Source organism: Pelophylax lessonae (genome assembly GCF_965119305.1).
Source record: "Pelophylax lessonae genome assembly, chromosome: 6".
NCBI classification, from domain to species: Eukaryota; Metazoa; Chordata; class Amphibia; order Anura; family Ranidae; genus Pelophylax; species Pelophylax lessonae.
The window spans coordinates 62,675,187-62,688,902 of NC_138773.1; the positions used below are offsets into that span (position 1 = coordinate 62,675,187).

The window sequence follows — 13,716 nt, forward strand, 5'->3', positions numbered from 1 at the left end:
GGACTCCTCTCCACTGCAGGGTAGACAACCCACCCAGAGGGATCCCTAAACCTTGATGCAATTGTTACATGGTTGCTCTGTCCACGTATAGTCCTCTGACATATGCTCCGAGTGATCTTTTTCTGGCAGAATGTGCCAATATATTAAATGTACAAATCCTATTTCATATTGATTACATGTTCTGTGAAGTTGCAATTTAATGGTATATGTCGCATACCACTAAATAAAAAAAGTAAAAAAAATAAATTACAAGGGGCCATGGTTACTTAATCCATCTACTATGGTGTTGCCCTAAACTACATCTCAACTGGAAACATGTTATAGACACATTAACTATGGTATTTAGGGTAAAAATCCCATTGGACCCAAACGCTGTCTTCTGAATGTTTTAGAGGATGTCACTGAGGATGAACATCCTTGGATAGCGGTAGGAAGGGCCTTTTTCCACACCCGCAGGCAGGATCACAGAACCAGGGTGCAGAAATATTTCTGGCGCCCCCACATGGGCATGGTCATCTTACTAATTCTTCCCCTTTACAAATGTTTCTCTGGCAACAACTTAAACACAGAGATGCTCCTCTAAGGAGTTTTCGTTACCCTGGGATCCTCCCACGATCTCTTAACAATAAACAAAAAACAGGAAGAGAAGCAGAGTACTCCAATGGGACCTGGAGGGGGGTCTCTCTAATAGACACAGAGAGGGCCTCTGTTAGAGAGTCTGTTAGAAAGAGTCCCCACCAGGCCCCATTAGAGACTACAATGGGGTCTAATGGGACCTGGAAGGGGCTCTCTCTAACAGACCTCCTTTTGGTGTCCATTAGAGAGTCTGTTAGAGCCCCCACTAATACTATTAGCAATGTGTTTAAGTTAAAGTAAGAGATTGCAGGCATGCTACAGGAGATGGTTAGAGACTGAGGACATGACACAGGAGATGGCCAAATACAGACATAACACAAGAGATGTCAGAGACTGCAGACATGATACAAGAGATGGTCAGAGGCTGCAGACATAATACAAGAGATGGTCAAAGACTGCAGAAACTAAACAAGAGATGGCCAGACATGATGGACTACAGACATGATACAGGAAGTGGTCTGAGACTGCAGACATGATACAGAAGATGGTCAGAGACTGCAGACATGATACAGAAGATGGTCTGAGACTGCAGACATGATACAAGAGATGGTCAGAGACTGCAGACATACTACATGAGATGGTCTCATGCCCCATACACACGTGCAGATTATCTGCAGACTTTTGTCTGCAGACTTACCAAAACCATATAATATGAGGTCAAACCTAAACACTTTCAATTTGTATGCAATCCGGCAGGCCCTTGCACTACATAGAAAAGGTAAGTCTGCAGATAATCTGCACGTGTGTACGGGGCATAAGACTGTAGACATGATAAAATAGATGGTCAGAGACTGCAGACATGATACATAGATGGTCAGAGACTGCAGACATGATACAGAAGATGATCAGGGACTGCAGGCATGATACAAGAGATGGTCAGAGACTGCAAGCCTGATACAGGAGATGGTCAGAGACTGCAGGCATGTTACATGAAATGGTCAGAGACTACGGGAAAGATACAGGAGATGGTCAGAGACTGCAGATATAATACAGGAGATGGTCAGAGACTGTGAAGTGATGGTCAGAGATTACCGTCCCAGGCTGCCTCTCACGGAAGATCACTCTAATCTTACGCTGGATTATTAGGTTTCAACTCACAAAGAAGAGAACACCTGTAGACCAATATCTTTACACGAGCTTAAATTATTCCAACATTTTGACATTTTGTACACCTGGATTGTACCTACTACTACTTACCTACTGTATACCATTGTATACTTAGTTGGTGAACTTATGACTTGTCAATGTATTACGATTGTCTACTGATCTATTGATGAATCTCTTACAATAAATAAAAAATGTTAAAGCGGTAGTAAAGGTTACAAAAACGAACAAAAAAAAACCCTGCAAGGTAAAGGCATAATGTGCAAATATGCATCGCATAGTAGCACATCATGAAAGACTTACCTTGAAACAAAGTCCTCCAGTGCTGCGCTGTCTCCGTTGCAGAGGCTTCCATCTGTACCCGGTCTTCCTTCCGGGTCTGTATGCTGCGGCCGGTTGACTGGCCGAGTCGCAGTGACGTCACTCCTGCTCATGTTTACGTGGGAGTCCTGGCCGTGCCACAGAACTCTGAAGGAACACCGGCTGTTGCTTTCTAGAATATCTCCTAAACAGTGCATGTTTAGGAGAATTTTAGTTAACCTATAGGTAAGCTTTATTATAAGCTTCTGTAGGTAAAAATAAAAATACAGACTTTACTACCACTTTCAAAGAAAGCTTATTGCACCCTTAACATCCACTAAAACAATTACATTTTGCATTCCCCATTGTTGACTTCAAAGTGTTCCTCCAAAATGGCAACAATTTGCCTACATCTCCTTATTTTTGCCAATATTTCAGAAATTGAAAATTCTCAATTTTATTCAACCTGACTCCTAAAACTCATTTAAACTAAAAAAGCTACTTAGACAAGTGTTGAATAGTGTTACAAAAAAGTTCTACAAAAGAAAGTCCAGCTGAAGGGTACTATTACCAGCTGAAGATGGAGTTGATGCACATGAACAATTCTATATGTTGCTTGTTTATACCATCCAACAGCTGAAGACTGGTAGTTTAGAGTGCAGAAGCACACCGAGCATTGTAGCATGATGATAATAGTGTTTACTTACTTTCCTTTGTAAAATATCCCATTAGATAGTGAGAACCGTAGACGACCAAATTAATGGAAGGACTACATGACTAAGGGTGAGGAACAGGTCAAAAAAAGGGTTAAAAAATGGGAGCTCAATGTGTAAGGGGTGTAGGTTCTACCTGATTGGTGGCTGAAGGTCACATGGGCAGGTGTTCAAGTGTAGGATGTTGGATATTCCTTCTGGAAAGTTCAGGTGAAGAGAAAGTTTCCCTGCCCACTTGCCCTAGACTTGCAGTTCAATGTGAGTCAAATTTAAAAAAAATAATAACTTTGTCATAGCAGCTTGGCGGGTCAAGGGGTTTTTGGGAGGTCCGTAATAATTAAATTATTACAAAAACTGGAGGCCCATCTGGGGTATGACACTTCCAGTTAGTTGGTTATTGATTGTTCTCCCAACAGCTAGGTCCCCTGTGGAAAAATTAAGACTGTGAGTTGGTAAAGTCTTTTAGCCAGTTGGGGCACGGCTGAGGACATGGGCAATTCTACTTGTGCCTTTAAAGACACCTAAAGACCCCCCCCCCCCTACAACTTGCATTGTCAAAATTGTTTATTGATTATGTTAATGGTATGTTATTCATTTCAGTTTGTAATGTTAAAAAACCATACCCCGTGAAGAAACCATACCCTCGTCACTTCCTGTGGGAAACAGCTGAGCAGCGCAGCAGTGCGCATGCTCAGAGCCCCGGATACCTAATTGACAATCAAAGAATGTGACAAGTGCGCATGCTCAGAGGGCATGAAATAATCACGGCACTGTGTGTAATTTAATGCTTGCGGCGGGTACATTAAAACAGTTCGGCTGCAACATCACTCATCTCCTCTCCTATCCCTGTCACTTCCCTGATCTCCCCTAATAAATATAAAAGCGGCGGCGGGTGTATGAGATGTAAATGATGGCGATCGTGGCTCCGTGATCCGCTTTTATATTTATTACCGGAGATCAGGGAAGTGACAGGGGAAGGAGCGGAGATGATGTATGTTGCAGAGGAGCTGTTTTAATCGAACCGCCGCAAATGGAACTACCATGAGAAATCCATACCCTCCGTAGGTGCACCGGAAGTGACGAGGGTATGGTTTTCTCACGGGTATGGTTTTTTCACGGAACACAGTTTGTAAGTAAAATGGCTCCGTTGGCCATTTAAACCCACTTTGCGCAATCTGTGATTTCTGTAAGGGTTAGTAGAAGCACCGAGGTTGACATACTTTAGTCATGTCCTTTTCATTTTGTAGCTTGTGTAGTTGGTTGATATGGGCAACACGGACACTTTTCCGCCCCATCTGGGATGCCTCTTGTGTCTCTTATGCAAGCTGGCTGAGCCATATTTCTTCCAGTTTATGTGTCACTCTGATCTACGAGAGCTGAATGTGAAGAGATATGTGTCATGACTTCATCTTGTCATCTAGATGCTTATCACCATTTAGCTGCAACTTTCCACATTTTCATAGTCCTTATGTCAGCTCGTAATGAGAAGGAGGCTGTACGTTTGCCATACGGTAGTTTGGTATTTTTTTTTTAAAAAGAAACCCTTACCCACATATTTTTCTTGTTTCCTTTGCATTCTTCCAATTTAAACATTAATCGATGAGTGTATAAGCCAAGCCTTGGTACCAAAAAAGCATTTAAACACATTCTTGACAAAGTACTATTCCTAACATCTAGGAAATGTCTAGTGAGGCTGCCCACAAGTTATATTGGGGATGGTTCGCTTGATCCTTTACTTCTTCCACAAGTACTTTAGCCTTGTCCCCCTCAGTCTGTCTAAAGCAGGCTTTTTCAACTTTTTTTAACTGGAGGAATCCTTTAAAAAAAGTTTGAGATTTTGGGGAACCCCCAGAATTTATTTTTTGATCGCTCACCGAACGTTAGGGTTTCTATTAGGGATAGACCAATATGTTTTTTTCAGGGCCGATACCGATATTTTGGTCACAACGTATCGGTATCAGCCGATATGGACCGATATTTTGTACATTTAAAGTTTTGAAAAAAAAAAAAAAAAATTTGACACAAATCTGGTACGGAACATGTTCATTTTTGTTTAATACTTAATGGCTGGCTTGCTGGCACCATGTGGTGGGTGGCTGGCTTGCTGGCACCCTGTGGTGGGTGGCTGGCTTGCTGGCACCCTGTGGTGGATGGCTGGCTGGCTGGCACCCTGTGGTGGGTGCATGGCTGGCTGGCACCCTGTGATGGCTGGCTGGCACCCTGTGGTAAGTGGGTGGCTGGCACAGGGGCTGTGGGTGGCTGGCTGGTACACTGCCTGTGGTTGGCTGATACAGGGCCTGTGGGTGGGTGGCTGGCTGTCTGGCACCCTGTCTGTGGGTGGCTGGCTGTCTGGCACCCTGTGGTGGGTGGGTGGCTAGCTGGCACAGGGGCTGTGGGTGGCTGGCTGGTACAGGGCCTGTGGGTGGCTGGCTGGTACAGGGCCTGTGGGTGGCTGGCTGGCTCACTGGTAGAGTGCCTGTGGCTGGCTGGTACAGGGCCTGTGGATGTGAGTGGCTGGCTGGCACCAGGCTGCTGTGGGTGGGTGTATGGCTGTGATACACTCCCGCGAGACTAGTCCCGACTCCAGACGAGGCTGTCCAAGGTGAGGGAGGCCGCCTAAGAAGGCAGAATGAAGTCACTAAAATATCGGCAATATCGACCAGTTCAGGGGCCGATACCGATATATCAGGGGAAGTGCATATCGGCCACCGATATATCGGCCTTGCCGATAATCGGTCTATCCCTAGTTTCTATTTTATGTGGCCAACTCAATCCAGTAAGAACTTTAATGTCGACAGAGCTTTTGCAGGAAACAGCATAACTATCAAGTTAATGAAAATAAAGAGTCACTTAATTATCCCAGGCTTGTGTAATCATGAGTGTTAAGTAAAAAGAATACAGAAATAATTACTTATTTTTATGAGCACCTCATTATACTAGGCCTGTCTAATCACGGGTGTTAAGTAGAAAGAATAAAGAAGTAATGTCTTATTTTACATGGGCACCTCTGGGCCCTGAGCTGTTCAATATGTAGCCCTTCAGGTTTCCTCATTGAGTACTATGAGCACCTCATTATATCAGACCTGTCTAATTATATGTGTTAAGTAGAAAGAATAAAGAAGTAATTTTACATGGGCACCTCTGGGCCCTGAGTTGTTCAATATGTAGCCCTTCAGGTTTTTTCATTGAGTACTAACCTAAAAACAGGAGCCGTCCTTCCGTCCCATGCTGGGTGTGAAACGATTCTCTTATTCCATGTTTGATTGTGTCTGCAGTCAGAACTTTAGAAGTAGTGCTGGGTGGAAATCAATCCACCCGACGGTACTCATAAATACTTGCAAGAAGGTCACTGAAGTCGATATTAAGCTGATATAAACCTGCTCCAATTTTGGATCCTGGCAGGACCCCTCAGACAAATGGACTATACTGGCACAATAACTTGGGTACCAAAAATTGTTTCAAATATTTTTACATCTTTTTTTTTTTAAATAAAATGTTAATATATGTTTTTTTAAAAACAGGATCCTTACAATAATTTGTGCAATATTTTGCTGGCTGCCACTATCAACCCGAGCTAAACAATATACTCATATAGTGGTCGTTCATCGGCCGCTTTAGAAAATTTAAAGCATTTGCATTATTTGCTTTTATTTAGACTTGTATGGCCACCACTTAAAGCAGCCTATCAAAATTGTGGGCGACCATTGCTGCTTTACTACATGAATGTGTCCGTCAATGTTAGCCTTTCATCACTGCTGGGTGAGTCACCAACTTGCAAAAAGATGCCACAAGTTAGGGGTCACAGTGATGGCGGCCATCATTCCCCCTACAGAAACCAGTTCCTTTAAACTCTCTTTCAGCGTACTATAGCAAAATGGGACCAGGTTGGGTGAGGTCACGCTTGTTAACCACCTCCCTACCGGCCCATAGTATATATACATCCTGAGTTTAAAGCTAAATACCGGTGTTATGGCAGCAGATAGCTGCCATAACCCTGGTATTTTTTTAAACTGCAGGCGATCGGCTTTCCGATAAGGGTGGTCCCAGCGGCGGATTCGCCGCGAGATCACCCTCCGGGATGGCGGAAGGGGTGCCCCCCCCCTCCCGCCGCGTCCCGGTCCTTTTCCCCGCTTACCGGACCCGCCTGCAGCGGGGAAAACGATCGGGTCCCGGATCCTCACAGACAGGATTTTCGAGTGAGGGCAAGCTTGCCCTCACTCGACTCTATTGTCTTGGAGGACCGGAGCGACGGCAAACGTCTTTGCCGAGCAACCGGCTTAAAGGTCCCTTTTTTTTTTGTCATTTTTTTTTTCCTTTCTATCTTTATTAGTGTACTTGTGAGATCTGAGGACTTTTTGACCCCAGATCTCACAAAAAAGAGGTCCTGTCGTGCCTATTTCTATTACAAGGAGGAATGTTTACATTCCTTGTATTAGAAATAAAAATGATAATTTTTTTTTTTTTTTTTTAAAAACGGTGTAAAAATAAAAAATAATAAATAAAATAAATAGTAAAAAGAAAAAAATTAAAGCGCCCTGTCCCCGTTAGCTCGCGCGCAGAAGCGAACGCACACGGAAACCCCGCCCACATATGTAAACGGTGTTCAAACCACACATGTGAGGTATCGCCGCGATCGTTAGAGCGAGAGCAATAATTTGAGCCCTAGACCTCCTCTGTAACTCTAAGATGGCAACCTGTAGAAATTTTTAAAATGTCACCTATGGGGATTTTTAAGTACCAAATTTCGTCGCCATTCCGTGAGCGTGCACAATTTTGAAGCATGACATGTTGGGTATCTATTTACTCGGCGTAACATTATCTTTCACATTATGGAAAAAAATTGGGCTAACTTTACTGGATTCTTATTTTTTAATTAAAAAAAAAGTGAATTTTTTCCAAAACAATTGCGTTTGGAAGACCGCTGCGCAAATACGGTGTGATAAAAAATATTACAATAATCTCCATTTTATTCTCTAGGGTCTCTGCTAAAAATATATATATATATATATAATGTTTGGGGGTTCTAAGTAGTTTTCTAGCAAAAACAACTGATTTTAGCTTATAAACACCAAATGTCAAAAATAGACCTAGTAGGCAAGTGGTTAAAGAGAACCTGTCATTCCCAACTTGTTTTAGAAGGGATAGGCTCCTGGGCTGTCAGCCTAAGGTCTGCTTCACCCCTATGCAGGTTGCAGTTTGCATACTCCAGATGCATTTTGCATTTTTCAATACACGTTTTTGATCCATTGAAGTCTATAAAACCAAAAGCCAGAAAAAAGTCCCTGGCCCTTTCCATAAAATGCACAGCTTGGAACGTGACCCATAGGAAATCATGTTAAATGGACTGTAGTGTGTTTCTGCAAAACTGGAAATGCACTAAAAAATGCATTGGTGTGAACCAGGCCTTACACTGGTTTGACTGCTTATTAAATCATTGACCTAGGGCAAGTTTATAGACTGGGCAAATGGACTTTCCGGTCCCACTAAATATGAAGTCAAAGGATAAACATGAGGGCAACAGAACTACATAGAGGACATCAATTAAAATACTTGTAAGCAGTGCTGTATTTTGGCCTAGGCCAACAAGGCCCAGGCCTAGGGCGGCACTTTGCAGGGGGGCAGCAAAAAAGCCACCCCCCTCCACCTGAGACTCTATTGGCCACTGGTTGCTAAAACCGCCTCTCTCACCCCCCCCTCTCTCTTTCACTCACTCACCCCCTTCTCTCTCTCTCTCACCCCTCCTCTCTCTCTCATCCCTCTCTCTCTTTCACCCCTCTTTCTTTCTCTATCATCCCCCCTCTCTCTCTCTCATCCCCCCTCTCTCTCTCACCCCCTCTCTCTCTCTCGCGCTCTCTCTCTCATCCCCACTCTCTTATCCCCCCTCTCTCTCATCCCTCTCTCTCCTCCCCCCTCTCTCTCATTCCCCCACTCTCTTATTCCCCCTCTCTCTCTCATCCCCCCTCTCTCTCTCATCCCCCTCTCTCTCTCTCTCATCTCCCCTCTCACTCTCATCCCTCCCTCTCTCTCCTTGATTCCCCCATCTCTCTCTCTCTCATCCCCCCTCTCTCTCTCATCTCCCCTCTCTCTCCCAAACCCACCCCCCTCTCACTCTCCCACCCCCTCTCACCCCCCTTCTCCTGAGATCTCAGGGGTTAATGCTGGGACTTGCAGTCCTTCAATTTTCGAGGAAGTCACATCTGTTAAAAAAGGAGTGGGGCGAATTTACATAAGGGGGGCGTCCAATTTTAGTCTTGCCTAGGGCAGCACAAAACCAAAATACACCACTGCTTGTAAGCAGACTCCAAATTCAGTGATGTTTTGCAGTGCCTTAAATTTTGAATAGCACCCAAACGCATGTACATCTGTGAACCATCAGTGCGTTGCGGTATTCTACACTGAAAACAATGTTCAGGTATTTTAATACTTGCTAAACCACTGTTAATTGTGGCAACCCTTTTATTTTTTTCCTTCGCAGTCTACATTACACACATAATAACGCGCTGCTAATGCACTTCAGCAGTGTGAATCTACAAAAAATAAATCTGTTATAACTGGTTCTTATTAGTAGGGAGAAATAAAGTGCTGTCTAGTGCACTGTCCTTTCAGGCTCACATCCAATCCCTGTCCAAATCATGCCGCCTTAACCTCCGCAACATCGCTAGAATACGGCCCTTATTAACCAATGACACCACCAAGCTTTTAATTCACGCCCTGGTTATCTCTCGCCTCGACTATTGCAACTCCCTCCTCATTGGATTACCCTTACATAGATTATCCCCCCTTCAATCCATAATGAATACTGCTGCAAGACTTATGCACCTTACCAACCGTTTAGTGTCCTCCACCCCTCTCTGCCAATCCCTTCACTGGCTTCCACTCACCCAACAAATAAAATTCAAAGTTCTTACAATAGATTACAATGCCACTCACAACTCTGCCCCCAGCTACATCACTAACCTGATCTCGAAATATCAACCAAGCCGCTCTCTTCGGTCCTCCCAAGACCTCCTGCTCTCTAGCTCCCTTGTCACCTCTTCCCATGCTCGCCTCCAGGATTTCTCCAGAGCTTCTCCCATTCTTTGGAACCCTCTACCCCAATCTGTCCGACTGGCCCCTAATCTATCCATCTTTAGACGATCCCTGAAAACCCTTCTCTTCAAAGAAGCCTACCCGGCTACTAACTAATAACACTGTTTCAGTTTCTCCATCAGCTCATCCCCCACAGCTATTGCCTTTTGTATCAATTGACCCTCCCTTTTAGATTGTAAGCTCTATCGAGCAGGGCCCTCTGATTCCTTTTGTTCCAAATTGTAGTGTAACTGTAATGTCTGCCTTCATTTTGTTAAGCGCTGCGCAAACTGTTGGCGCTATATAAATTCTGTATAATAATAGTGCCAACCATTGAGCACAGGTGGTATTGCGGCAGGCTATGTGTACTGCTAAAATACTGCATATAGACTCTGGTCTGTAGGAGGTTTACACATACTCGCCCACCTATTTAGCAGTGTGTTTACGAGTGTTTTTTTTTTACGATAGTTTTATTATCATTTGCTACGTCTTAGCAACTTTGAAGCTCTAAGTAAAAATACTGGTATAATAGAATGCCATTATTTTGTGGTTGCTGTGCAGGTGTTCTGTATCAGAAGCTGTGTGATGAATCACTGATTGAGCGATACAGCTGTTCTCAATCGTATCTTTTCTCTTTTTCATTGTCACAGAGCTCCTGGGTTCTGCTAAGAGAGTGAATGTAAATTTTCAAGACGCGGATGGGTAAGTAAATTACTCTATTTCCCGTTATATTATCACATCTCTGTACAGACTGTGCTTCTGGTTTTAGAAATGAGTATAACGTTTCAAAGCAAGCTGGCGATAAAAGCTTAAAGCAGACCTGGCATAAACTTGCCCTGTTCAAACTAACTATATGAAGAAATCAGCCTTTCCATCAAGACCCCCTTTAGGAGATGCAGCTCCCTCCATCCCCTTTTCTATCCAGAGTGGACAGGCCTCTTGCAGTGATGTCATCATAAAGGTCGTGTTGTATTGGTGGCAGCAGCCTCACAAGTTCCTGTTGCCAGGTGCAATCTGCATGCTAGTAATGGGGTATATGGTGAAATAAGTGTTGTGTGTACATAAATGTCCATGCAGAACTGAAAAAGTTAAAGTGGTTGTAGCCCCACTTGGTTATTTTCAGGCACTCCTGTCTTCCTTAATGCTTGTGCTCAGTGTATCTGTTTTATTTTAAAAATACCGTTCTATACTGTATTCCTAGCACTGCTCGGCGCTCACGTGAACGCCCGCTGTTCCCTCTCCTGATCTGACAGCTACAGTGGAAGGGGCCCAGAATCCCCCACTGATATCAATTGGGAGGAGTGGAGGAGAGAGGTGGCTGGTCACGTGAGCGACAAGCGGTGGTCCAAATACAGTATAGAATGGCATTCTTTTAATAAAACACACACACTGGGCACATAGCATTAAGGAAGACAGGTGAGTGCCTGAAAGTAGTTATTTCTGTAGGAGGGGAGGGGTGGGCACTGCCAGGCAGAGGGGGGGGGGGAGAGAGAGGATAGAGGAGAGCAGTGGATGACAAAGGCATGTAAAGGGACCACGGTGTCAGGGCTCAGCAGTGATGGTCAATTTACAGGGGGGAGGCCAGAACCAGGCAGGATCAACCAGGTATTTTAGGCGGTAGAGAAGACAAAATTACACTGTGCTATATAACATGCTTTAAGGCAGGGGTGTACAAACTTTTTTTAAAGAGGGCCAGATTTGATGAAGTGAACATGCGTGAGGGCCGACCATTTTGCCAGACATTCTTTGGACCATTAAAATGAAATGCATATTAACTATTTTATGCAAAGTTTATTACAAACGGCATACTTTTCCATTTCGTCACATGGATGACAAATCTAAACAGGTGTTATGCCAGTTATCATGGAGATGGCGCTGGTCCTGTTATACTAGCACCAAATTTATTTGTGTTTTTTAGTGCTCCCTTATCAGGTTAAGTCTGAGACCATATTGAGCAAGGGATATAAAGCTGGTGGGGAGGGGCGGTGGGCATTAACAATAGTGTATTCACAAGTAACATGGGCGTTGAAAGATCCAGAGATCACAGTGGTCCCGAGCAGCGCTCTGGGATTCACAGGGGCCACAACAATAGATTTTTCCAAATTACCTGTGGGGCCGTATTAAAGCAGCCTGGGGGCCGCAATTGGCCCGCGGGCCGGTCTTTGGACATGCCTGCTTTAAGGGAACAGGATCAATAATTATTTTTTTTGTTTTAGGGTAAAAAAAGCCTAAATAGAGTTCAATTGGGGCGCTGATCTCAATGTACTGTATATATATATATAATGTGTGTGTGTGTGATCTCACACTTACAGGTAGGGGGAGGAAGCTGATCGGTGGGTGCACAGTACCCGATGTCCTCCGGATTGTTAGTAAAACATAGAATAATAACAATTTTTTAAATCACCATCCAGTAATGACCACTATGCCTAAATGATACCTGTAACCTAAAATCACACAGATGCTACCAGTCTAACTAGAATTGTGGTTAATTATCTGCGTCCTATCCACCCTATAGCCGCTTTACTGCTATGCTATGTAAACAAGGCAGATCACCATTCTGACAGGAAGGAAGGGATGGAATTTGTGTCTCTGCAAAGCAGGGAATAAATTCCATCTCTTATCCTAATAAAAACATCTAATACAGTATAGTAAAACACTAGCTAGGCACACATTTAACCCTTTAATTGCCACTGATGTCAACCCCTTCCCAAACAGTGTCATTAGTACAGTAACAGTGCATATTTTTAGCACTGATCACTGTACTAGTGTCACCAAAAAATGTCAGTTAGTGTCTAAATGCTCGACGCATGTCGCAGTGCCTCTATGAGTCTCTGATCGCCGCCATTACTCTATAGTTTGTAGATGCTATAACGTTTGAGCAAACCAATCAATATGTAGCAGAATACATATTGGCCAAAATTTATGAAGAAATTTTGATTTTATTTCAATTTGTTTTAGTGGATGTGTCTTATAGCAGAAAGTTATACGCTTTTTTTTGTTTATAGCACAAAAAATACCACCAAGCTTTATTTGTGGGAAAACAGGACAAATTTTATTTGGTTACAGTGTTGCATAACTGCGCAATTGTCAGTTAAAGTAACACAGTGCCGTATTGCAAAACTTGGCCTGGTCATGAAAGGGGGGTAAATTTTCCGGAGGTCAAGTGGTTAAAGTGCTCCCATACCCTGCTCAATGCTGCTGTGATGATTAGGAAGTTTTTTGTTACCCTATCAATGCCCATATCAGCCCAGTAATGCTGTATATATTAACTCCTCAGATCATAAGGGCTTTTGGGAATTTTAGTATGACAGGGTGCACTTACACCTAACTCCTCTCATTGGCAGTCTCAAGCAGTGTCTGGACAAGGTCATCCAGCGCCCAGGGCAAAGATTCTAAACTGCGCCCGCCTTTTCCTTAGAGTTAGGGTCAAGGCACCCCCATCCCTGCAATAAACAATTGTGCCCAGGTCAACTGCCCCTCCGGCCACCCCTTGTCCCGGTGTTCCGTGAAAAAAACCATACCCGTGAAAATTCCCTACCCTCGTCACTTCCGGTGAGGGTACGTCATACATCAGATATCTTTAGAACCCAGCATGGTAACTATAAATGCTTTTCTCTATGCACGTTTTTTTTTTTTTATTCATGCCAATTGAAGACATGTGCAGTGCATTTTGCTGCATTCCAGATGCATTCCAAACACTTTTTAAATATAGAATGGCTGTATGGGGATCCACCCACACAGCTGTGTCATTCATTCACAGGAAGCTGTGAATGAGAGAACTACAAGTCCATTCAGCCACCATGTAGACGTCTTGTAGTTCTCAATAAATTGCGAGTTCACTGGTGAGTTTGCTTGTAGTTCATTCACAATCCCTGCAGCTTTTAAACGAACAGCA

General features: G+C 43.7%; 1 protein-coding gene across 6 annotated transcripts in view; it reads left to right on the forward strand.

Annotated features, from left to right (window-relative positions):
• Positions 1–13,716, forward strand: part of CASKIN1 (CASK interacting protein 1) — a 404,302-nt gene that overhangs the window by 243,119 nt on the left and 147,467 nt on the right. For all 6 annotated transcript variants that reach the window (XM_082261261.1, XM_082261260.1, XM_082261262.1 and 3 more), the window contains exon 2: positions 10,472–10,523. In XM_082261261.1, coding sequence (XP_082117387.1) covers positions 10,472–10,523 — 52 coding nt within the window. The remainder of the gene's footprint in view (positions 1–10,471; positions 10,524–13,716) is intronic.